General features: G+C 40.1%; 1 protein-coding gene across 3 annotated transcripts in view; it reads right to left on the reverse strand.

Annotated features, from left to right (window-relative positions):
- Positions 1–22926, reverse strand: part of Actr3 (actin related protein 3) — a 42734-nt gene extending 19808 nt beyond the window's left edge. The window contains exons 1-4 of one of the 3 annotated variants that reach the window (XM_029476493.1): positions 22852–22926; positions 22484–22656; positions 5944–5999; positions 3981–4105 (exon numbers count right to left, since the gene is read on the reverse strand). In XM_029476493.1, the coding sequence (XP_029332353.1) occupies positions 3981–4105; positions 5944–5999; positions 22484–22527 (225 nt within the window). In that variant the 5' untranslated portion in view covers positions 22528–22656; positions 22852–22926. Of the gene's footprint in view, positions 1–3980; positions 4106–5943; positions 6000–22483 lie in introns of all 3 variants that reach the window. The other 2 variants (XM_021156795.2, XM_021156788.1) reach the window with 2 other exon arrangements.
- Between the last annotated feature and the right edge of the window lie 230 nt (positions 22927–23156).

Genomic DNA, 23156 nt, shown 5'->3' on the forward strand with positions numbered 1-23156 from the left:
GGGAAGGGAAGGGAAGGGAAGGGAAATAGCAATCTCTAGTTCAATCCACTGTTAACAGCCGTATCAGGCCAAGCACACCAATGGGAACTGTTAACCATGAGGGAAAAGTAATTTCCTTCAAATTAAGCTGCCTTTTTTTGTGGCTGCTATAGTACTTGAATCTTGCTAGCTATCTACTTAATAAACAACTGTCACATACACTCTTTTTCAAAATCTAGGTGTCACTGTAAATGTTAATGACATTTTATAAAAGGCACCAAGAAAGCTCCCGATTCTCTGTGACAGATTACCTTTCACACATTCAACACCTAATCAGCAATGAAGGGATAACTTAGCCACAGTGTTGTCCTGAGCACCCTTGGCTGCAATACTTCAGAAGGCATGTGTGATGGTTTCCATATGCCTGAATAGGTGTGGCCTTGTTGGAGGATGTGCATTACATAGTGACACATGTTGAAGAGCTTTGAGGGCTCCTAGTGCTCACGCTCCACACAGTTTGGAATCAGTGCTGCCTCCTAGCTACCTGTGGAACAGTCTCCTCCTGGTTCCCTTCAGATCAAGATTCTGTAGAACTCTTGGCTCCTCCAGTACCATGTCTACCTGTATGCTGCCATGCTTCCCACAATGATGATAATGGACTGAACCTCTGAAACTGTACACCAGTTAAATGTTTGTCTTTATAAGAGTTGCTTTGGTCATGGAGTCTCTTTATAGCAATAGAAACCCGACCTAAGACAGCATGTCATTGTGTTTTGCAAAAGAACTTCCCCTTGTCTAGTCCATTTACACTAACCACTCTGCTCATGTGACACTCCATAGTGTTATTCTTCTGACCACACCAATATCTCAGCGTTCCCTAGGCAGCCTTCCCTTGAGCAGCAGGTAATGCCTAATATCTTTTACAGATTAAGGAAACTCAAGAGAGAAACTGAATCTACTTCACCAAATCTGTAAACTTCTATAATGTTAGTAATATTCCCTGTATTTATGTATACATGGTTGTCTCTCTGTGTGTTATGTACATGTGAATGCAGGTGCCTGAGAGTTCAGAAATAAAGTGTCTTATCCCCCAGGGCTGGAGTGCCAGACAGTTATGAGCAGAAGGCCCTATTGAAAGAACTGTGAGCATTCATAGCCATGGGCCCATTTCTCTAGCTTCCACTTCATCCAATCTGTCATCTAGAATACACTCCTCCAGCTTTCTCCAAGGCGGTGTTATGTACCCCTTTCAGTATTCTAAGCAGAATTTAGCAGTAAATGTCTCTTCCATCTTACTTCTGCCTCTTATCCTTTCATCTCTCCCTCTCTAAGTCAAGATATAGTATCCCATCTGTTACTCTTTCTTGATCTACCATTCACAAAGCTACATTCATCCAGCTCCACTCTACTTCTAAAACAGTGCCTCAGCAGATATCTTATAGGATGTTCCATGTAGAGTGCCTCTGTTCCTCTCCACTCAAGCCTAATTAGTGCGCCTCCCAGGCTTCTCTCCTGCTGTAGACTCCCCTAGGTGACAACATTCACTGCCCAAAGTAACTGATACCTTCCTTATCTCTTCCTTATCCATCTTGTTTCTGAACTCCAAAGCCTGCACACTAGACTGTCTGGCAACAGGTGAGCTGGCTCATAGGTACTTCAAATATACTATGTACTCTCAAAAAAATAAACGTTAGCATACTTCTAATGTAGATTCTTACATTTCTATGCCAACAATAAAAAATAAACAAGAAATGGTGGATCATGGCAAATGTACACTAAAAATGCAATCAAAAGATCAGAATACAGGAAATTTAATAGACAGCTGATTTTCCCTCTTAAGTAAATAACCAAGAAATAAGGATAAAATACATACACAGAAAGAAGGAAGTATAGGGCAGAAGACTCATGAGACTTAACTACTAAATCCAGTGGAAAGTCCTTATTTTAACCATGACCCAAACATTTACCAATTAGAAATTACTCAGGAGAAATGTATTAAACTCTAACTAAAACCATGAGTTGCTGGTAACAGGCAAGTACTTTTAAATGACTAGAAAATAATAGGGGAATGAAATAACAACGTAAGGTTAGTTACGCGTTGTAATTGCCAAAGCTGAGTGAAAGGGAAGTGTGGGGTCAATATATTTTTCTTCTATTTTTATTGATTTACTTTACTGTTGTTTTGAGACAAGTCTCACTATGCAGCTCTGACTGGCCTGGTAACTGCTATACACAACTAGAATGGCCTCAAACTCACAAAGATCCTGCCTCTGCCTCTGCCTCTGCCTCTGCCTCTGCCTCTGCCTCTGGCTCCCAAGGGCTGGGATTAAAGGTGTGCACCACACACAGCTCTTTCCTCTACTTTTAGCTTTGAATTTTTCTGTAACATTTTAATGTACACATGGGAATGACCACACATACACATACCCCTTTCAACTCTTTATCCCTACCAGCATTTACCTTAGTCCAACAGCTCTCAGCCTGTGAATTATGAACCCTTAGGGGGTTGAATATCAGCTAGCCTGCATATCAGGTATTTACATTATAATTCATAACTGTAGCAACAAAATATATGGTTGGGAATCATCACAACATGAGGAACTACTATATTAAAGGGCATATTAAAGGGTATTAAAATGTTTGGAAGGCTTAGCATTAAGAAGGTTGAAAACTTCTGCCTTGGCCCAAGTCACAAACATCCCTTGCCATACATCATTACTTCAGAAATATACATGCCTCCCTCAAATAATTACACTTCACTATTTGAGTACTACAACCATTCCTTTATAGCCATCTTCTAAACAAGGTCTATACTAACCCTGAAGTACTAATAGCTCTATTGCATCCATAAATAACTAAATTACAGAAAGTTAAGCCATAGAATAATACCACAAAGCTAAAAAGAAGCACAGCCAAAATTCAAATCCAAATAGAACTTAGGAACACTGTTGATCAAGTATACCCATGAATGTTACCTGTGGGTGGAACTGGCTCTCATGAAGCCCCTGGATTTCAGGCACATAAGCTATGCTGCTCCCTGTCTTCCTAATAAGCCTTCTTTTGTACTAGCTTCTGCCTAATGGCTGTCTGTACATCTTGCCTAACTCCAGACTCAGCTCAAGAATTTATCCCTCATGGACTGCTAAATCCCCAACTAGACTAACAACTTCTGTGGCACATGCCTACAACGCTCTATCCTGCTTTCCTTTCCTTTTACTCACTTCATAATATCCCTGGGAGAGAAGCTGTTTCTTGCTACTTTCTTTTCAGCACAAAGCAAAAACTGCAACGATTTATTTTTACATATGGTAGGGTAGTTATTCATTTAAAATTACAAAGGGAGAAAAGCACGAAGGAGGAAATGAATGCTTGGAAGTGTTTACCTTCCAAGAAGGCTGTAGAAGTGGCTGTGAACAAAGACACAGGAAGACCTGTGTTACAAGATTTGCTCTTACCTGGTACAATCAGCCACATAAATTCTCCAAGCTGCATAATGAAGACTACTTGCTTTGCTGTTTAAGTTCTATTTCAATCAAGAGACAGAAAAGGCAGGGAAGGAAAGAGGAAGAACAATGTTCCCTCGTGGCTTAGAAGAAATGAATATCTGATCCAAGAAGGAAATCTCTCTAGATGTAGTAATGCAGAGACGAAAGAACACTCATTCCCTACCGAGGGCCCTGAGAGGCAAGGGCACAGAAAAGTAAATCCACCCACTTCACTGTGTTAAAGCTGAAGGGAAAGGAGACATTTTTACAGTTAGGAAGATGAGAGCAGAGCGAGGTATGGTTTTAAATCTGGCTTTAAGCACCTTTAATCCTAGCACTCAAAAAGGCAGAAGCAGGCAAATCTATGAACTTAAGAGCAGCCTGGTCTACACAGCCAGTTCCAGGTGAGTTCCTGTCTTGAACATTTTAAACCAGAAAACTCAATGTGAGAGAGCAACAAGCCCACAACAGAGTGAAACCAGCCACCAGCTGATTGGAGCCCTCTTAGAAACATACCTTTGTTGCATATGTGGGCTTTTCTATTGCTTCATCACCAATGAAGAAGTCTAGGTCATCCACGCCTTTCATCACCCTCCTCTGGGCTTGGTCACCCACTTTTGCAGACTCTTTAATGGCAATACCTTTGGAGTAAGGTAATTAGACATCTTAAACATTTCATCTCTTCAAATGAAACAACTTTTAACTTGCCTTCTTCAATTGTAAAATGTTACTAAAAACAACAAATAAGCATGATCCAGAATACTTAAAACTCTCAACTAATGAACAAAAGCCATAGACAAAATGCCTTCCATACACCCATACCTCAGCTTCATCTCAGGGATCAGGTCTCAAATATAACCCCCCCCCCCAATGTATTACTATGGGATTATTTCAGCTCTATTTCCAACAACTATTAAATCTATTTTGATTCTAATTATGTGGCTGCATGTGTGTTACTAGGGTTTTACGCATATCAGGTATATACTTCCACCAAGCTATCTACCCAGCCTTTTTAAATTTTTTACTTTTGAGACACAACTCACTAAGTTATCCAGCCAGTCTTAAACTTGGAACCTGCTTCCCTTAGCTTCCCAAGTAATAAGAATTGCAGTCCTTTGCTACCAACCCTTAGCTTAGCTCTGAATCCTGTACTGCCAGAAAGATGGCTGAGTGGGTAAAAGTACTTGTTCCACAAGTCTCATGACCTAAGTTCGATCCCCAGAACCCACATGATGGAAGGAGAGAATTGACTTGTAAGAAAGTCATTCTGACCTCTACATGCATGTTATGACAACTATGCAACCATACTCAATATACGTACAATAAGTTCAAAATAAAACTGTAATCTTATAAAGTCAAGATAAAGCTTAATGGATAATCAAGAAATTAAAGGTAAATAACACTAACCAATAAAAGGAGAAAAATCTACAAAAGAACTTTTAAAAACAAGCTTTCTTTACATCTCTATTTATTCTTATCCAATGGGGATCTACTAAATTTTAATCTTAAATACAAAAAGTAATCCCTTTAAATAATTTCAGAATTCTGTGTCTATTCCCAGAGGTAAAATCTACTGGTACTGGTGTACTTTTTGGAGCTGGAGATGGCTTAGTGATTAAGAGAGCATACAGTTCACCCAGAGAACCCACATTTAGTTCTCACAACTGCCATCTCCAGCTCTAGGGGACTGGATACTCTCCTGTGTCTCATATACACATACGGTACCCATAGACACACAAGGCAGATATCTCATACACACACGACTAAAAGTAAAACACTGTTTTAAAAAACCTGCTATGTAGTCTAATTAGGTTTTAATTTTGTGAATTCAAGTTAAGCATCGTCACTCGTTATAACTGTGCAAACAGCCTTAAGATGATGGAAATCAAAAATACAAAAATAACGCTGAGGATAATACACACCTTTACTAATAAAAATACCTGTAACAATCTAAATCTACTAAAACTGTTACAACTAGCAGAATGTTAACAGAAGCAGAATAGAACAAAAGTTCCCAAAGACAATGTTAAGCACAGCATGCTTATAGGATATCAGCAAACAGTCAAAGACCACTGGCTCCTCACTGTGAAATATTGGCGTTTGCATCAGATGTCTACAGGATAGGTCTTGCGAACAGTAATGGACGTCCAGCCAAAGGACCGTCACTTTAGTTGAGCTACTTAATAACCAGTTACAGATACACACAGGTAGCAGCAATATCCTCAAAGCAGAAACTATTTAATTATCATATCACTAATGGGTCTGGTTTGGTTTTGTTTTCCTTAAAGAGATACTTAGCAGATTTGGTAAAGACTTAAAATGAATAGTTAAAAGAGTTGGAAATAAGGTTCCATTTACAGGCAATCCTGTTTCTAAATGCCTGATTCTGATATAATAGCATGCTTGATGTCTTGTTTTACTTTGATAATGAAATGAGGAAAACCTTTAAATCAGCTCATCCATGAGGTAAAATACTTACATGATGGGATGATAAACTGTGGCTCTGTATTTCCAGCATATCCTAGTTTTGTATATCTGCAAAATAAAAATTTCATAAAATTTCACTAATCTCAATATGTATTCTGCAATTTTGTTAAAAAGTGAGAGTTTGTTGTATATACATATTCAGAAGTTTAGTTCATTCAGCATCTCTGCCTTGAAAACTATCTAAATCACTTGCTAGGCAATGGTGGTGTGCATCTTTAATCCCAGCACTCAAGAGGCAGAGGCCGGCAGATCTCTGTGAGTTTGAGGCCAGCCTGACTACAGAGCGAGTTGAAGGAAGGTCAGAGCTGTGACACTGAGAAACTATCAAAATCACATATATCTACAGTTCTGTTTCTTTCTGCTGTATTTGTGGACCAAATCATGGGGCTTTGCACAAGCTAGGCGAGTGCTCTATTACTAAGCTACAAACTCAAATGCCCACAACTTTAAAAAAAAAATGTACATTATGTATGTATGAATGCATGTATATATGCACAGGCGTGCACCATAATGCAGGTATGGAAGTCGGGGGATAACTTTCAAGAGTTGGGTGTCTTGTCCATCATGAAGACTAAATGTAGATCATGATGCTTGACAGCAGGAGTCTTTACTCACACACTCTGCCTTTGTAAGTTTACTCATTTACACTGTGACTATTATGCCCCTTTTACATACTGATTGGAACACTTTCAGATATACTGGAGTAGCTGAACAAAGCAAGGTATAGAACAACAAGCAAAGTGTGCTATACCTACATAAAAGTGAAATAAACACAAAGGAGAAGAATAAGAACATATGAAATACATTTGATAACCTGGACACAAACTATTTCTAAAATGTACGACATAGGAATTTTGGTTGCATCTATGGGAGCAAAGCAAGTAAGAAACAAAAGTGAAATGATTATTTTTTAATTATATGTCATTTCACATCACTTGAGTGTTATACTATTAAAGTGACTTTTTAATGTTTTGATTCAGTATATTCATTATTAAAAAATGAAAACTACTAAAATATTAACAAAAATTCTAATAATTAGAAATCATAATGGAGTGTTGACAACATGCTAAGAGCTATTATAAAATAGATGTGAACACTGTTAACTACTAGTAAGCTTTAGAGAGCCAGTCACAACAGTTTGTATTATTCCATATGCAAACTTACTAAATAGAAGTAGGTAATTTGCTGTGACATCACTAAACTCTAATAATAGCTGCAGAAAAGTTTTCAAATATGAAAAAAAAAAAGCATTTCTTTTGGGACAGTCAGTCCCAAAACTAAGTTCAAAGAACTGAGTATGCCAAATACACTCAACCAATAAATATTAGGAGAAACACAGACTGTCCAAAATATGACTTTGCTTCGTCACCTAAACCTTCAAATATTTCCCACTGCCTATGCCTTTTTTTTTTTTTAAAGCAAAACTCTCAAACAATACTGTTCCTTTAACAGGATGCCTAAGAAGCCCTCTCAGTGCTCTGATAGTGTTAGCCTCTGGAACCATAGAACTGCTGACAGCTGCTGAAGAGCTGGGCTCATCTCATGCCATTAGCCTCTATTAACCCTACTCTGACCTCATGCAATGACTGCCCTCAGCCCTCAACACAACCGCTACTCATCTTGCAAAATTCAGGTTATGTATCAACTGCCTCTGGCTCAAACTTTCACAACTTCTCCAGACAACCAACTGCCTCTATATTTTTAATAATTTCTGACTGTAAAAAAGTTAACTGGGCTCTCACAAGGGATAAACCAGATAGCATGGTAAAGTATTTATTTACCACAGTACCCGACATAGCACACACAAGTATCCATGCTAATTCTACTTTCCACACATTCTCTTCATCCTGTCTACTCCTTACACTATCTTAAATCACATATATGCCTTAAGTTTTAAATGTATACAATTATGACAAACTTACCATTTTATAAGCCTATTGAGACTCATATTGCAGTTTATATTTGATACCCTTTCACAACAAAGTAGTATTTTAATCTTCCAATCCAAAATGTATTACTAATGTCAAATCTCTATGTGTGTATGCATCGTGGGTGGGGGAACCAGGGGTACAACAGAACTCCCATAATTGCTGGAAGTGAACATTTCTGAACTGTCCACAGGTCTGCAGACAGAAATCAGAAGTGCTCACATACATAAAAACCACCACAAACTGATGGACATGTTCCTCCCATGGGGATTCCCATCAGAAATAAAATTACAACATTAGCCGGGCGTGGTGGCGCACACCTTTAATCTCAGCACTCAGGAGGCATGGGCGGGTGGATTTCTGAGTCTACAAAGTGAGTTCCAGGACAGCCAGGGCTATACAGAGAAACCCTGTCTCAAAAAAACAAAACAAAACAAAAGATTACAACATTAAATTTGAACATTACATTGAGAGTCCAGGTTATTAGTAGGCTGTCTATGCAATGGTTCCCAACCTTCCTAATGTTGTGATCCTTTGATACAGTTTCTCATGTTGGGCTGACTCCAACCATAAAATTATTGTTGCTGATATTCATAAATGTAGTTTTGCTACTGTTATGAATCGTACTGACTATCTGCCGTGCAGGATATCTGAGCTGCGATCCTGTGAGGGTCAGCACCACAGGTTGAGGAGAACTGTACTAAAGAAGAGGACCAATGGTATACTTCTCCTCTGCTGGGTAAATGGAATGGAGTACATCATATGACACGGAAGACTTGTCTAATACAAGATAACCTCAAACTGTATGAGCCCAAAACCCTCAAACAGATGTCCTGCTTTCAAGTCTGGGACTCCTGCAAGGCAGAAGAGAATAATCTCTACAAATCGCTGCCTAACCCAAAATCTTAAAATGATAATCTACTGCCTACAAGATAAGAATATGAATTTGTCTCAATTTCTCTAAGATTACTCAATTGTAAAAGAGCTAATAAAGTCCCCACCAAATTAAAACAAAAAGGAGGGGGCTGAAGAGATGAAAAGAGGGGGCTGAAGAGATGAGTCAACAGTTAAGAGCACAGGTTGTTCTTCCAGTGACCTGGGTTTGCTTCTCAGCACCCATGGGGCAACTTACAAGCATTCCTAACTCTAATACCAGACGATCCAACTCTCTTTGGGCCTTGGAGGGCACCAGGCTCACATGTGGTATATAGACATACACACAGACAAAATGCCCATAACACACTAACTAAATAAATAAATATTTTAAAAACTGGATTGGATCCGCTCACTCCTTGAGCTGAGCAGAGTATATAGCCAGCTGTACATTCAGTCCTGTGTAAATTCCTCATATGAAAAACCAGAAGACAATCCCAAAGCTGTGAGCCTTCAGAGAAAGACTGACTACTAGCCTTGCTTTTATGAAGTAAAGAATATTCCTGTATCTTATAACAAGGAAGAATCACCAGAAACATGAAAATTCCAAGAACATGTTGAAACTGGTTAGGTTTAAATTAAAAAAAAAAAAGTATCCTATATATAAAAAGAGCACTGAAGAAACAAACAGCACAATGACAGCGATAAAGAATCAGGAAATCTGAATGCATTCTGGAAGCAGGGAGTCAGAAAAAGAGAAAGACTAGAGCCCAGTTAGCCACGTTTTAGCATGTTCACTAGGTAATACAATCACCAGTCAGTTGGGGGCATTTTCCTCACTCTGGGCTCACTAGCAATTTTATTTAATATAGTAGTTTGTGCCTTTTTTATTTCAAAAGCATCTCATAACAAATAACATACTTGAAAATACCAGTGCCGGGTGGTGGTAGCACACGCCTTTAATCCCAGCATCCAGGAGGCAGAGGCAGGTGAATTTCGGAGTTCGAGGCCAGCCTGGTCTACAGAGTGAGTTCCAGGACAGCCAGGGCTATACAGAGAAACCCTGTCTCAAAAAAAAAACCAAAATAAAAAACAAAACAAAACAGAAAATACCAATAGATTATAAATGTGAAACCACTTAAAGGAATATGGATCATACTTTAAAATGAACTGGATTAAAATGAGCTGTGATAAAAGCCAAAGAACAATCAACATATTAATATTCTGAACACAGCAAAGGCAGAGCATAAGTGGTGGTGGTATGGGCCTGTGACCCCAGCTCCACTTGTCTCCAGATAAACTTGTGAAGGCTGAGAATGAGTCTCAGTGATAGTAGATTTATACACATGAACCAGACCTTGGGGCTCAAAATTACAGAGAGAGTTAGGAAGAGAGTCTAAGATGACACTAGTTTTCTTTCAGCATTTCCCAACTTTAAAGCAGACTGCACAACACAACAAACACAAGGTCATAGCACCTTAGAATGGAATGTATTCACCCCACTGCCTCTGTGAAACCCATTTTCTAAAATTTCTTAGCAGCTGAAAGCCTATGAAAAACCTGCTTCTATCCTTACATTGCATGGTATATTTTGTATACAATTTTACAATCCAGCTGGAAGTCAAAGATGTCTACAGATTAATCCCAGTACAACCTCCTGTTAAAAAGCTCAGTTTCCACTGCTTTCTCTTTATTCTATAACCAAACTCAAAAAGTAGAGTCCACAATTAAGAACTTTAGAGTAAGAATGCCATAGCTAATTTACAGGAGAGCTTGAAGCAAATATTAGCTGGAAAAACAAATCACTGCTTAGCAAGCTTTTCTAATCTACAACTCCAAGCTTTTTCTCTCTACCTGCAAGTAAATGATCAAGCTTACACAAAAAGCCTGGTAGAATACTGAGAGAAAATCTGAACCCTCAGTCAACAGAGACAACATTATTCTAATTCCTTCAAGTTCAATTCTTAGAATCTGGGAGGAACTTAGGATCAAAAGGACACAGGTGAGACAAGAACAATGGCCCACTCCAGAAGCTTAGTATGCGGAGGTTGGAGCAGAAGGTTCTTGAATTTGAGGCCAACTCGATGATCAGAACCAGTCTCAGGCTAACCTATATTACCCTAGCAAGGACTAATACCAAATGTAATAAATAAATAAATAAATAAATAAATAAATAAATAAATAAATAAATAAAGGAGATGCTTCTACCATTTGAAGTTTAGATCCTGATCCTATACACATCAATAATGATAGACTGTAAGATCACGAAATAGACTTCTAATCTTTTTATCTAAGTTCACAAGGCTCTCATAAAATTAAAAGCAACAATAGACAGCACTTCACTTTCCAAGAATCAGTGAATTTTCCTCCCCAAATGACTTGTCTTCCATACACCTCCTTTCATGCTGTTAGGACCTGGGCGTTGATATTTTACCCACATGCCTCTATCCATTCCTGGAATAATCTCTTCCACACTTCCCAGTCCATAAGGCAATACTTGTCCAACATTACAGATCACAGCAGTAAATACTTCCCCCATGAAAGCCAATCACAAAAGGCTACAAATTTTATGCTTCTATTTTTTGTGAAATCCCAAAAGTTGACAAAAAGACAGAAAGTGAATCAGAAAGAATATGCCAAGTATTGAGGGCAGAAGGAATGAATTGCTAGTGAGCCCTGAGTGAGCAAAATGCTCCCAACTGATGATCGTAATACCTAGTGAACATGCTAAAAACTACTCAAATGTAAGCCTTTACACATCGCACCTAACAGGTCTGCTCTCTGATCTCATTGCCTAGGTATATGAAACAGTGCCTGCCATACAGCATGCACTGTATCTTTTCTCTCATTTCCTTATCTTTTCTGCTGTAGGGGGTGCTTCAATTTTTTTTTTCCTTCTAAAATCTAATTTTCAATCCCAACTGACAGGAACCACTTGTGAGAATTACGTCTTGGTAGGAGGTAAAACTTCAGTCTTGTATGAGAGGAAGAGACACTGACTCATCACACATCAGGGACAAACTCTCCAATACATGCTCTGACTCCAGCTAGTGTGATCAGAACTTAGAATCCTGAGTATAGCAAGGGCTCAGCTTAGGTCTCATGCTGTTCTGCAGCACGTCTCTGTCTGGACTCTCCTTTGTTCCTGCACTCAGTTCCTGGACTCTTTTCTTTTTACAGTCTTGGAGTAATTTTGTTGATGTTACTGTATCCAAAGTGTCTACAGCAAAACTAAGGTATGTTTCTTTTGATTCTTCTCAGTCTTCCTAACAACTTTAAAATTTATCTCCCCCCTTTTCAAAGCTCAATCTTCTTTTGTTTTACAAATGGCTTTTGCATTGCAAAGGAACCTGACACAAGGTGAGCAGGGTCATTCACACATACTGACAAGGACAGCCACAGGATAAAAGAATTCAGCTTTAAAAGACAATTTTCTAAAATCTATACAGCAGATTAGATAGCCTTTTTTTTTTTTTTTTTTTTTTTTTTTGGTTTTTCGAGACAGGGTCTCTCTGTGTAGCCCTGGCTGGAGCTCACTTTGTAGACCAGGTTGGCCTCGAACTCAGAAATCCACCTGCCCCTGCCTTCTGAGTGCTGGGATTAAAGGCATGTGCCACCATGCCCGGACTTCTTCTCTTCTTCTCTTCTCTTCTCTTCTCTTCTCTTCTCTTCTCTTCTCTTCTCTTCTCTTCTCTTCTCTTCTCTTCTCTTCTCTTCTCTTCTCTTCTCTTCTCTTNTTTTTTTTTTTAGTTTTTCGAGACAGGTTTTCTCTGTGTGGCCCTGGCTGTCCAGGAACTCATTCTGTAGACCAGGCTGGCCTAAGGTGTTCTAGAGACAATAAAAGTTTCAGTCATTACTAATTATCTGCTGTTGCCACTACCCTTTCATTATAAAGCAAAACTGTAAAGCCTTTTAAACAGTAAACATTCATGTCTTTATTAGAACTTCGTATACTTTTTAGGTAAAATAGTCCCAAGTATGCCATGTGCTCCAGAGATAGCCATCTATCTAACCCTACTACTCAGTTTCATTTCAACTACACAATCATTATTTCAGAGCCACAGAACAAGGCCTCAGAGTCTAGTTAACTTTTCTTTATCCAGAGAAATGTATTTTCCTAAATTCAATTATTTATCTTACTATATTTTGTATGGTGGCTGACAATAAAGGACCGATAGGATCTCAGGTGTCCCAAGCTAGCCTTAAATTCACTGTGCAGCCAAGGGTGACCTTGTACTCCAAACCCTTCTGCATCCCCACAGTGCTGGGGTTATAAGTGTGCTCCACCGCACACTCAGTTCCTTTTCAATGCACAGTAGATACTCACTTTCAAACTCAAACTGCAAAAATAGAGTCCCTTTCCTTTTGACATTTAACTATTAGAAATTATTTCACTAACTGAACTATCTAAAATTAATCTGCAACTGTCAACATGTCCACTAGACACAGTACTTATTCTCAGAATACTTAAGTGAACCATACACAATTCCTCATTTAATTTGCATTGTAATTGGTCACTATAACCTTTTACACATTCCATGTTTATACGTGTAGGCATAACGTTATTGTGCACTGTGTAAAGATGATCCTTGCATTATTCTGTCCTCATGTCTTGTTGCAATCAGGACATGGCATTGTAATGCTTATTCTAAGTAGCTGCTATTTTGAAGTTTGTATAAACATTGCTTCCCACTTATTCTCTGACGTGTCAATAAAAGCTGATCAGCCAATGGCTGGGCAGAAGAGAGACGAGGGCTGGACTTCTCTGCCAGCCAGGAGGAGAGAGACAAGGGGAGGATGAGAGAGAGGATTCACCAAGAGAAAGGGGTCTGGGAGACATCGTGGGGAAAAAGACCTGAACACCTGAAGCCCAGAGAGCCAGACCAATACTAAAATGCAAGTATCTTGGGGATTTTGGCTGGGAGGTAGCCAGATTAGTTTAAAGGATTAGATTATTAACTGCCCAGTTATGCCAGTTGCCATAAAGCTTGATTAAATAAATCTTATAGTCTCAGTCTCATTCATTTGAGCTAGCCAGAAAAATCATCAACATCAAAATGTTTTTACAATACTAAATTTAGTAGTTCTAAAGATAATTATTTTTTAAAGGATGGATGCTTTAAGAATAATTCTCTTTAAAACTGTATTAAAGATTTAACCACTTACTGAATACAGTATATTACTGAACAGTTTCTGAAAGGACTGTACCTTGGAGCTCAAACTCTAGATCAGTGGTTCTCAACATATGGGTCATGACCCCTTTGGAGGCCAAAGGACCCTTTCACATGGGTCACTTATCAGCAGCTATCTTGCATATCAGATATTTACAATTCATGACAGTAGTAAAATTATACAGTTATGAAGTAGCAGCGAAGTAATTTTATGATCAGGTCACCACCACAAAAAGGGAACTGTATTAAAGAGAGGCAGCCATTAGGAAAGCTGAGAACCACTGCTCTAGATCTACTCAATACCTCAGAATCCTTACCTTTAAAATACAAAATGTATCTATTTCTGTAAGGAATAGCTATCTCAAAAACAAACTTACAAAGGAGCTTAAAGTGGCTGATTTCCACAAACCACTCAACATCTGTGGTTACTTGAATGAAGGAGAAAGGTGCTAACAGGAGGTGTGGTCTTGTTGGAGGGGTGTCACTGGGGCAGGTCTAATGCCTGCTTGCCCTCCCCACTACACTTTCTCCAGTGCAGTGCTCAGCTCTATGATTAATTCTATGTGAATAATTAGGTACTTCACTTAAATCTTTTAAAAGAAAAATTCATTACAATTTGTCTTAGGGTTTCTATTCCTGCACCAAACATCATGACCATGTAGCAAGTTGGGGAGGAAAGGGTTTATTCAGCTTACACTTCCAACTTCCACATTGCTGTTCATCACCAAAGGAAGTGAGGACAGTAACTCACACAAGGCAGGAACTTGGAAGCAGGAGCTGATCAGGAGCCATGGAGGGGTGCTGCTTACTGGCTTGCTTCCCTTGGCTTGCTCAACTTGCTTTCTTATAGAACCCAACTACCAGCCCTGGGGACAGCACCATCCACAACTGGCTAAGGCCCTCCCCTCTTGATCACTAATTGAGAAAATGCCTTACAGCTGGATCTCATGGAGGCATTTCCTCAAGGGAGGCTCCTTTCTCTGTGATAACTCCAGCTTGTGTCAAGTTGACACACAAAACCAGCCAGTACACAGTTTCACTTAATTTATGAAAGTAATACAAAGTAAATAAATTCTTAAAAAAATTGCTTACAAGACACATTATATTTACTTAAAATAATTTCTAAACTTTAAACAAGCAAGTATTTGTTCTCTGGTTTAGACTAATACTAAAAACATAGTTTACATTTTCACAGTTTAAAAATCAAGCCTAAATGTAAGGTCTTTGTATCCCAAATCCCTCGTCTTAAAAACCCTTTGTTCATAGTTAACACTGGGGCAATGCATAGTGTTGTAGTTTGTTGGGAGGTGGAAACAAAAATATATTATCTTTTAAAAAGAAAACAAAAGCATTTAGGAAGAAAGTGAAGGAATGTTCTGAATCAGCACATCTCTGTATGTTCAGGTACCTGGGTAAAGGAAGACACAGTACACAAACTCATTGCCACTCCTTTACTGGTTTCAAGGAACTGGTATGAAAAAGCTAATAAGCTGAAAATAAGACTGATTTGGGAGAAAAACTCTAAAACAACAACAAATCATTAAAATTTCACAAAATGCCTCTTGAGAACATAAGAATGTCATCTGTCTTTTTTGCTCCAGTGATTATTATAAAATGGGTTTTTTGGTGTGTGTGTGTGTGCGCGTGCGTGCGTGAGCACCTTAGGATGTAAAGGCCCACATAGTTACACAACAACCAAACAACAACCAAATACAAAGTATTTGTAACCATCACTTTTTTTCTAAAGAACCAAATTTATAACAGTAACATCACCTATCTTACACTGCCTAACTCATGAATATTTAAAGACCTGGTGAGTGAGAGTGCATTTTGTAGTGTTGTTAGCATTTAACTGTTTGTTCTTGCTTCTTTATGCACGTGGCTATAGACAGGTAGTGTCATTAAAACCCTAACAAGTTCCAATAGGATTACACACACTGTAAGCTTTCATTAACTAGAGGAATTCTGTTGCAGGAAATGTTACTGGAAGCTACATTTTAGCCATTCCACACTTCTGCCTCCAGGCTAACATTTTAACCATTGCTACTGGTTGGGGAGTGGGATTTGGCACAACTGTAAAGTTGTTCCCCTCCTCTTAGAACACAGGACTAAATAGAATGATGACTCACAAGCCACATGTGCTGGCTCCCTTACTCCCACCATGACATTCCAGAAGCTGCTTCACACTGTGTATTAAAGAAGCACTGATACTCAATCTCTCTATTCTTTTCTTTTTCAATTCTCATTTCATTAGCTTCAGTCTACAAACTGCTACCATAACTTCTCAATGTTTCTTTGACTTAGGGAAGTGTCTATTTCGTATTCCTCAAGGAGATGTCCAGCTACAGATAGCATTACAAATACAACTATTTTACTGGGGGGGGTTTTGTTGTTGTGGGGTTTTTTCAACATTTATTTGATGTGCGCCATCAGGCTAGGTTAGTTACAAGTGCCTTCACCTACAGAACCATCTCTCTGTTTCCAAATTTAAAGATTCTTAAAATTAATTCCTAGGCAAAAGAGATTGTTCACTGGTAGACGTTCTTGCTGCCAAGCCAAGGCATCTGTATTTTTTCCCTAGGGTCCACATGGTAGAAGGAAAAAAACCCAATTCTTCAAAGTTGTCCTCTGATGTTTACACACCTCCACACTTCACCCCCCCCCAAAAAAAAACAGGTTTTGTTAAAAACAAAACAAACAAAAGCCTAACTCCTATATTGTCCTAATCACTCAAGATCACAATCTTGAAATCCTCGTTCTTCTGTCTACAATCCTAACCCCAAACCCTAGCAGTGCATCCTTCCATCCTCTTAAAAAAGCAAAAACCACTGACTGCACCCAGAACTACAACAGGTAGGCCAAGGTCTGTGTGAGATAAGGAAATAATCACAAAACATGATACTTTTTCTTTAAAACCATTTAATTCAAAGAGAGAGAGTGTGTGTGTATGAGTGAGTGCTAACTGATGATTATAATTGCAACAAACCATGATAAAAATAAATAAGGTAGCGGGGCAGTGGTGGCACACACCTTTAATCCCAGCACTTGGGAGGCAGAGGCAGGTGGATTTCTGAGTTCGAGGCCAGCCTGGGCTACAGAGTGAGTTCCAGGACAGCCACGGCTACACAGAGAAACCCTGTCTCTAAATAAATAAATAAATAAGGTAAGAAACTACAATTGCTAAATCATGTGAGAAAAATAAAGTCTCCTGGACTTCAAGTGTCCAAAGCACTTCTATGTCAAAGGTCCTTTTACGGCAGAACTTGAATTAAATTCAAAACACTTGACCAGAGTCCTTGTAAGTCATACAGAAACAACATGCAACTGGGAAAGGGAAGGTACAGACAAAAGCAGCAGTCTTTTAAACTTCTTCCTTCACTCCATCCCTATCTCCAGTAGCCAACAGCAAAATTGTACACTACTATATAATAGCCACCAACAAGGCTGCTTTTAAAATAAATAAATAATTTTTAAAAAATCATGTAGGAAATAGGGCATACTGGCTCATAACTGCATTCCCCACTCTTAGGAGACTGAGATGGGAAGACTACCCTGAGTTGGGCCACACATAGTAAGCTCCTGACACCTGGTCTCAACAAAGAACAGAATCATCTACAAAGCCTGTTGGAACACATAGTGGTGGTAGTCCCAATCCTTACGACTCCACTCACTGTGTATAGAGTTGCTACTCTGATGCAGTTTTTAAAAACCATACTTACTAGGCGTGGCAGTGCAAGCCCAGCACGTTAATGTTTGCTCAAGAGGTGGAGACAGAAGTGCAAGGCCGCCCTGGGCTACAATGGAACTCAGTATCAATAAATAAACAAATAAATAAAACAAAGAACAAAACTAATTCCTATTCCTAATTCCTGTCCACATTCATTCATCGTTAAAATCAGGAGCATATTCAGTACAGATCAGAGTTGCTGCTATATACCAAGTCCTGTTCCTCTACCTCTCCTAGATGCAGTCCTACTACATTCCACTCAGTAAATGATCTCAGCATTATTATTATTATTATTCAGAATTTGGATTCCCTAATTGCCTATAAAGTAAAATTCTTTTGCAACCAAAATTTTGCTGAAATATAAAATCTGGTACTCAGTAGATACTGGATAAATGTTAGTTCACAGTGCACAATATAAACTCACATTTTGTTATCAAACAGCCCAAAACTCATAAAGGAGGCCAGCAGCCACTCTTTCTACCAACACTATTCACAAACACACTTTTCCTTCCTTTCTTTTGTAAAATACTCTCCTGTGCAGCTAAGCAGCTCCTTAAAAAGAAAGCTCAAATCTGACAGTCATTACAGCTTGCTTGACTTCCTGACCACAACCACTGCAAACCTTAAAACCTGGAAAACAGCTATTACTATCTGAAAAGCACCCATTTAACATTTGATTAACTGCCAGTATTAGCTGGTTGTGGTGGCTCACAACAGTAAACCCAGCACTCAAGAAACTGAGGGAGGAGAATCACTGTGCGTTCAAGGGCAGCCTGAGTTGCGTAGTGATTTCCAGTACCTCTCACGACAATGAACATCCGCCAAGCAGAGTTGTGAGGAAAGTGAACCTCGACCATCCTCAAGTAACTATCGAATAAATTAATCCCTCTCCAACCCAAAATACTGAAATTATCAAACACTTCAGTGGTTGGTCCTCTGGGCTCCACGTTACTGTACCCAGGCAAGTGGTTTAACCTGGAACTTAAGTTTCTTGTCTACATACTACAAACAACACTGCACAAGGTGAAGAAGGGAAGGCCAGGAGCTGAAGCACAGCACTTGCCACAGGTGTTGCACAGGGCTCTCACGAAATACTATTTCCTTAAAAGCCTGAGTCTCTCTCTCTTTTTTTAAGGAACAAGGAAATAGTCTAAAAATTAAGATCTTTAGGAAAAGAAAAACTCAAGAAAGACAAAAAATTTTCACTAGTTAACTGAATCAAATTCATAAGGCTAAGATTATTTTTGCAATATTACTGTAATCAAGAATTAAGTTGGATTAATTTTACTAACAGATGATGTATGCAGTTCTCTGAAAGGGAACTCTCAAGAAACCCCACAGGCCTAAATACAGAACTTAGTCCAAGCACCTACTCCACCACCTACTAACTAAAAAAAAGCTGTCACAAGTTAAATAAGATAGAACAAGTTAAAATCCTGGCCATCAGGTTCACCAGTAGCCAGACTTTCCCCTCTGATCTTGAAAATAAAAATTCTAAACTATGTTTAACAATAAACCCGAAAGGTCACTAGACACAATGCATCCCAAAGTCAGTACACGTACTTCAACTTGAAGCTGGCAAGCAGGAAAGACACTAGCAGGAGAGTCTTAAGAACCTGACTTCTCAATAGCAGCATGTCTGTGACTCCAAACACACACAAGTTATCAATAACAAGAATTTGAATGAGTTTTTGTTATCAAGATAGTATGAATGCTCCTGCCTTTTAGATGTTATAACACATTATGAAGAGAATCCAAGTAAGAAAGTTGAACTTCACAGGCATGCCTTCATTCATCCATGGTTTCCCACTACTCTCAAACTCATCCTGTCTTTAACTTCTAGGACCCGGCCACAGGATAGATTATAAAGGTCGACTTTCACCAAAGCCAACAAAAGTATTTGTGCTTTACAGTTGGAAGATGCTTAAAAAAGAAAAATAGATCTGAGAAATTCTGTAATTTATTTAACTATATCCAAGACTTGTAAAATAAGACTATATATTAACCTGTTATTTAATCAGTGGAAATAAGCCACCAAAGCAGTTTCTGAGTGAAAAACAGAATACATAAAGAGAGAAAAGAACATAATGCACTGTTGCAGAAATGAAGGAAACAGGCAGAAGGAAACTCACTTAGGATCACGTTATTTACAGAAGTATTACATCCTTTTAAAGCTTTAAAACTTGCTTTTCTCATGGCTGCTCTTCAGCCTGTTGGACTGGGGTCTGAAGCAGGGCCTTGTGCATGCTGATGAGGCACCTTCCCCTTAGCTACATTCCCAAGCCCTACATTTTGTTTTGAAGCAACCAGCTCTCCGAGCAGGAAATTTTATTCTACAATACTCTGCAAATACAGACCAAAAAGTATGTTGACCTAATACAGATATGAAGTGTTCCTTTCTTAATTCATTAGGTATTTGAAAAAAACTTCATGATGTGAACCTAGGTCATGATGATGAATTTATGCTGTAAGTTTCTTAAAGTTCTGGAATTAAACCTCATGTGTCCTAACATTTCCAGCTTGTAAGATCACCATCAAGTTTAACACACTACCCCTTTTTGCAATTCTTTAATGAGATGGGATGGGCAACCTATAAATGTTCACTTACTCTAGGAGAGTAATTGTAGAAAGACCTAAGAGTAAGTGCAATGGTGCTGGGGCGAGGGAGGGGGCCACAAACTAAAGGGACACCTTTTGCGTTTGGGAAACAAGTTATTTCAGATGTAAAACTTTCTGCTAGTCATTCTTGTACATGCTATTGATCTTGGGCACTGAGAGAAGACCTTCCTAATAAAGCTCAAGTATGACTTTCTAAGTTGTTATCTTGAATAGCCAAACAAACATGGGGGTAAACACACACACACACACACAGGCTTCAGAAGCAAAATAAAGAAAAATTGGGAAATTCAGACTGTGAGCAAAGGTAAAAATACTGAACAGAGAAAGTGACTTTAATCATTTTCCTCCATATATAAATAAATGACTGTCCAGCTGACCTCTCCTTGTAAGGTGAGATCAATATAGTAATGTGATGATTTAGTAATTGAGATATAACACAGAAATAGCCTAGGTATAAGTTGTACCACTTTTCCTGGTCACTCCAAATGTGTTCTTAATTCAAGGTTGCCCTTTAAGAAAAAAGGTCACTTAAGGACAATTAAGTTCAAGGGGAGACCAAATACTATTCATTCAAAAATAACCAAAACTGCATTCCAAAAGAGGAAAATAGATACATAAAAAGACTAAAAAGACAAATCCTACTTAAGCAGCCATGGCATTATTTATAAGGTGATCAGTGACTATGTGGCTCTACTGACAGCGATTTCTAAAGCATGAAAGTACAACATAGCACTGTCACTTCAATACAATACACTTGAAAAGTCCTATTCACTCTGGCTAATTCTAATTTTTAAAATGGCTCTAACATCCAACAACTGATCAATTAAACTACAAAAGGATAAACTTAAACACACACATACACAAACACTTCAGGGAGGTGACACTGGATTAAAAGAAAACCTAACTTTAATAAAATGTCAACTAAGAAAATACATAGAAATTCCAAGACTAGACTAGTGTTTTCCAAGAAAAAAAAAAGTTTTCTGTTGTTTCCAGCTGCCTGACAGAATTACAAATAAAGGCAGAAGAGTTAAGATTGGGAGATTTACACAGACTAACTAGTGTGGAGGAAAAGAAAAGGCATCGCTTAAATAACTGGTAGGGTGAATAAGAGGAAAAAGGTTGGCAACTACCCTCACAACCACTGATGTGTTTGGGGGATTCGAGATCAGACAGGCCTCTTCCTCCACCAAGGATTTCAACGCAGAACATAATAAAATGTACAATCTTCTCTCTAGGTCACTACCCAGAGCAAGTTGTAACTCTTGACAAGGTTCATTAATACAAAACCCACTACTTTAAAGTCATTTTAATCAACCACACTACTATCAGAAATAATTACTTTAAATCAAACACATTCCTTTATACCCCCTTTCAGTTTTTAAGACAGTCACAAAACGAACGTGAACGTTCCAGGGTGCGTCCCTTTTTCTCCCCTCTATCTCCCTCCGTGGACACACAAGAACATTTTTTTTCCTAGTTCAGACATATTGATACCTACCACTCATAATCTATTCTTTATGCAACCTGCTTAATTTTGAAAGTTCTAATAAGACGTGGTAACGTTCGAGACGAAAAACTACCTTATAAGGCTATAAAAGACGGAAAGCAGGAAGCGGCTTTGACAAAACTAAGGAAGTTGCAGCGCGCTTGCTCACCAAGGGACTTTTTTTGAGGCAAGAGCTATAACCCCCGTGAGATCCTGCTCGCTGGAACTGACTTGGTTCAATGGGTAGTGGGAGATGGCTACGAATGGGTGTGGGCGGAAACCAGGCGGCGCGTGGGTCCGCTTCAAAAGCCCCCCATGCTAGCTTCCCATTTTCACAGCCTGGTTCGTCGCTCTCCCCACCCACACGCCCTAAGAGATCGAGGGTTGTCACCGCGATCTTGCAAAACCCGCAAGGAGCGCTTCTCTCTCTCTCTCTCTCTCTCTCTCTCTCTCTCTCTCTCTCTCTCTCTCTCTCTCTTTTTCCTTGCTCCTAGGTCTGGAGGTCCCCGGTGGGTGCCCTGCTTCACAGGCAGCAAAGGGGAGAGAAGGGAAAGGACAGCCAGGTGGGCCAGACGGCCTCCTCGGAAAGGAAGGGCCTGGAAACGATCTCCGTCCCGGGAGGCTCCCGGCACCACCCCTTGCCAGTCTGGCCGGCTCCCCCCATTCATCTCCCTCCTCCGCTCGTCCCCGGCCTCAGTCTCCCCCACCCCGAAGACCCGCCGTACCCCGTGCCACAGTCCACCACACAGGCCGGCAGCCGTCCCGCCATCTTCCTCCTCGCCCGCCGCTGCCGTCCGTTCCGTGCTGCTGAGAGGCCGGGGAGCTAGAGATGGGAGCTGGCTGACCATGCACCGGCCCGGGCCGCCCTCGGTCCGGAGGGAGGGAGGAAGGGAGGGAGCTGTGGGAAGCCCGAGCAGGAGCGAGTGAGCAGTCGGCTAGTACTTCCGCAAGCCCAGCAGGCTGGCCGGCCGGCAGGCTGGCTGTCCCCGCCCTGCCCTGCCGCGGCCTCCTCCTCTACCCCTCCGCTCTCCGCCCTCCTCCTCCTCCTCCTCGCTCCCGCCCCCACCCTACAACTTCTTCCCCCTCGCACTGCCTTTCCGCGGGGAGCCAAGATGGCCGCCGCTGCCGACGCCCCGGCCAGGCCAGGCCCCAGGCCGCGATCGCTCCCACTTCCGGTTCCGGGTGGGAGGAGCGTGCGCGCGCGTGCGTGCGTGCAATGTACTGTGCGACGGCCCCGCCCCGGCTCCCTTCCGGATAGCCAGAAAGTCCACTTTGGGTTTTTAAATAGCTGGAAGCCCAGAAGCCAAGCTTAACTTGAAGGGGGGGGGGGGGGGGCCTGAAGCGGCTGCGCATGCGCAGCGGCGCGCTGCTGTGGGTCGCGGCTCCGCTTCCGACTTG

The sequence above is a fragment of the Mus caroli genome, chromosome 1, assembly GCF_900094665.2.
Source record: "Mus caroli chromosome 1, CAROLI_EIJ_v1.1, whole genome shotgun sequence".
Taxonomy (NCBI): Eukaryota; Metazoa; Chordata; class Mammalia; order Rodentia; family Muridae; genus Mus; species Mus caroli.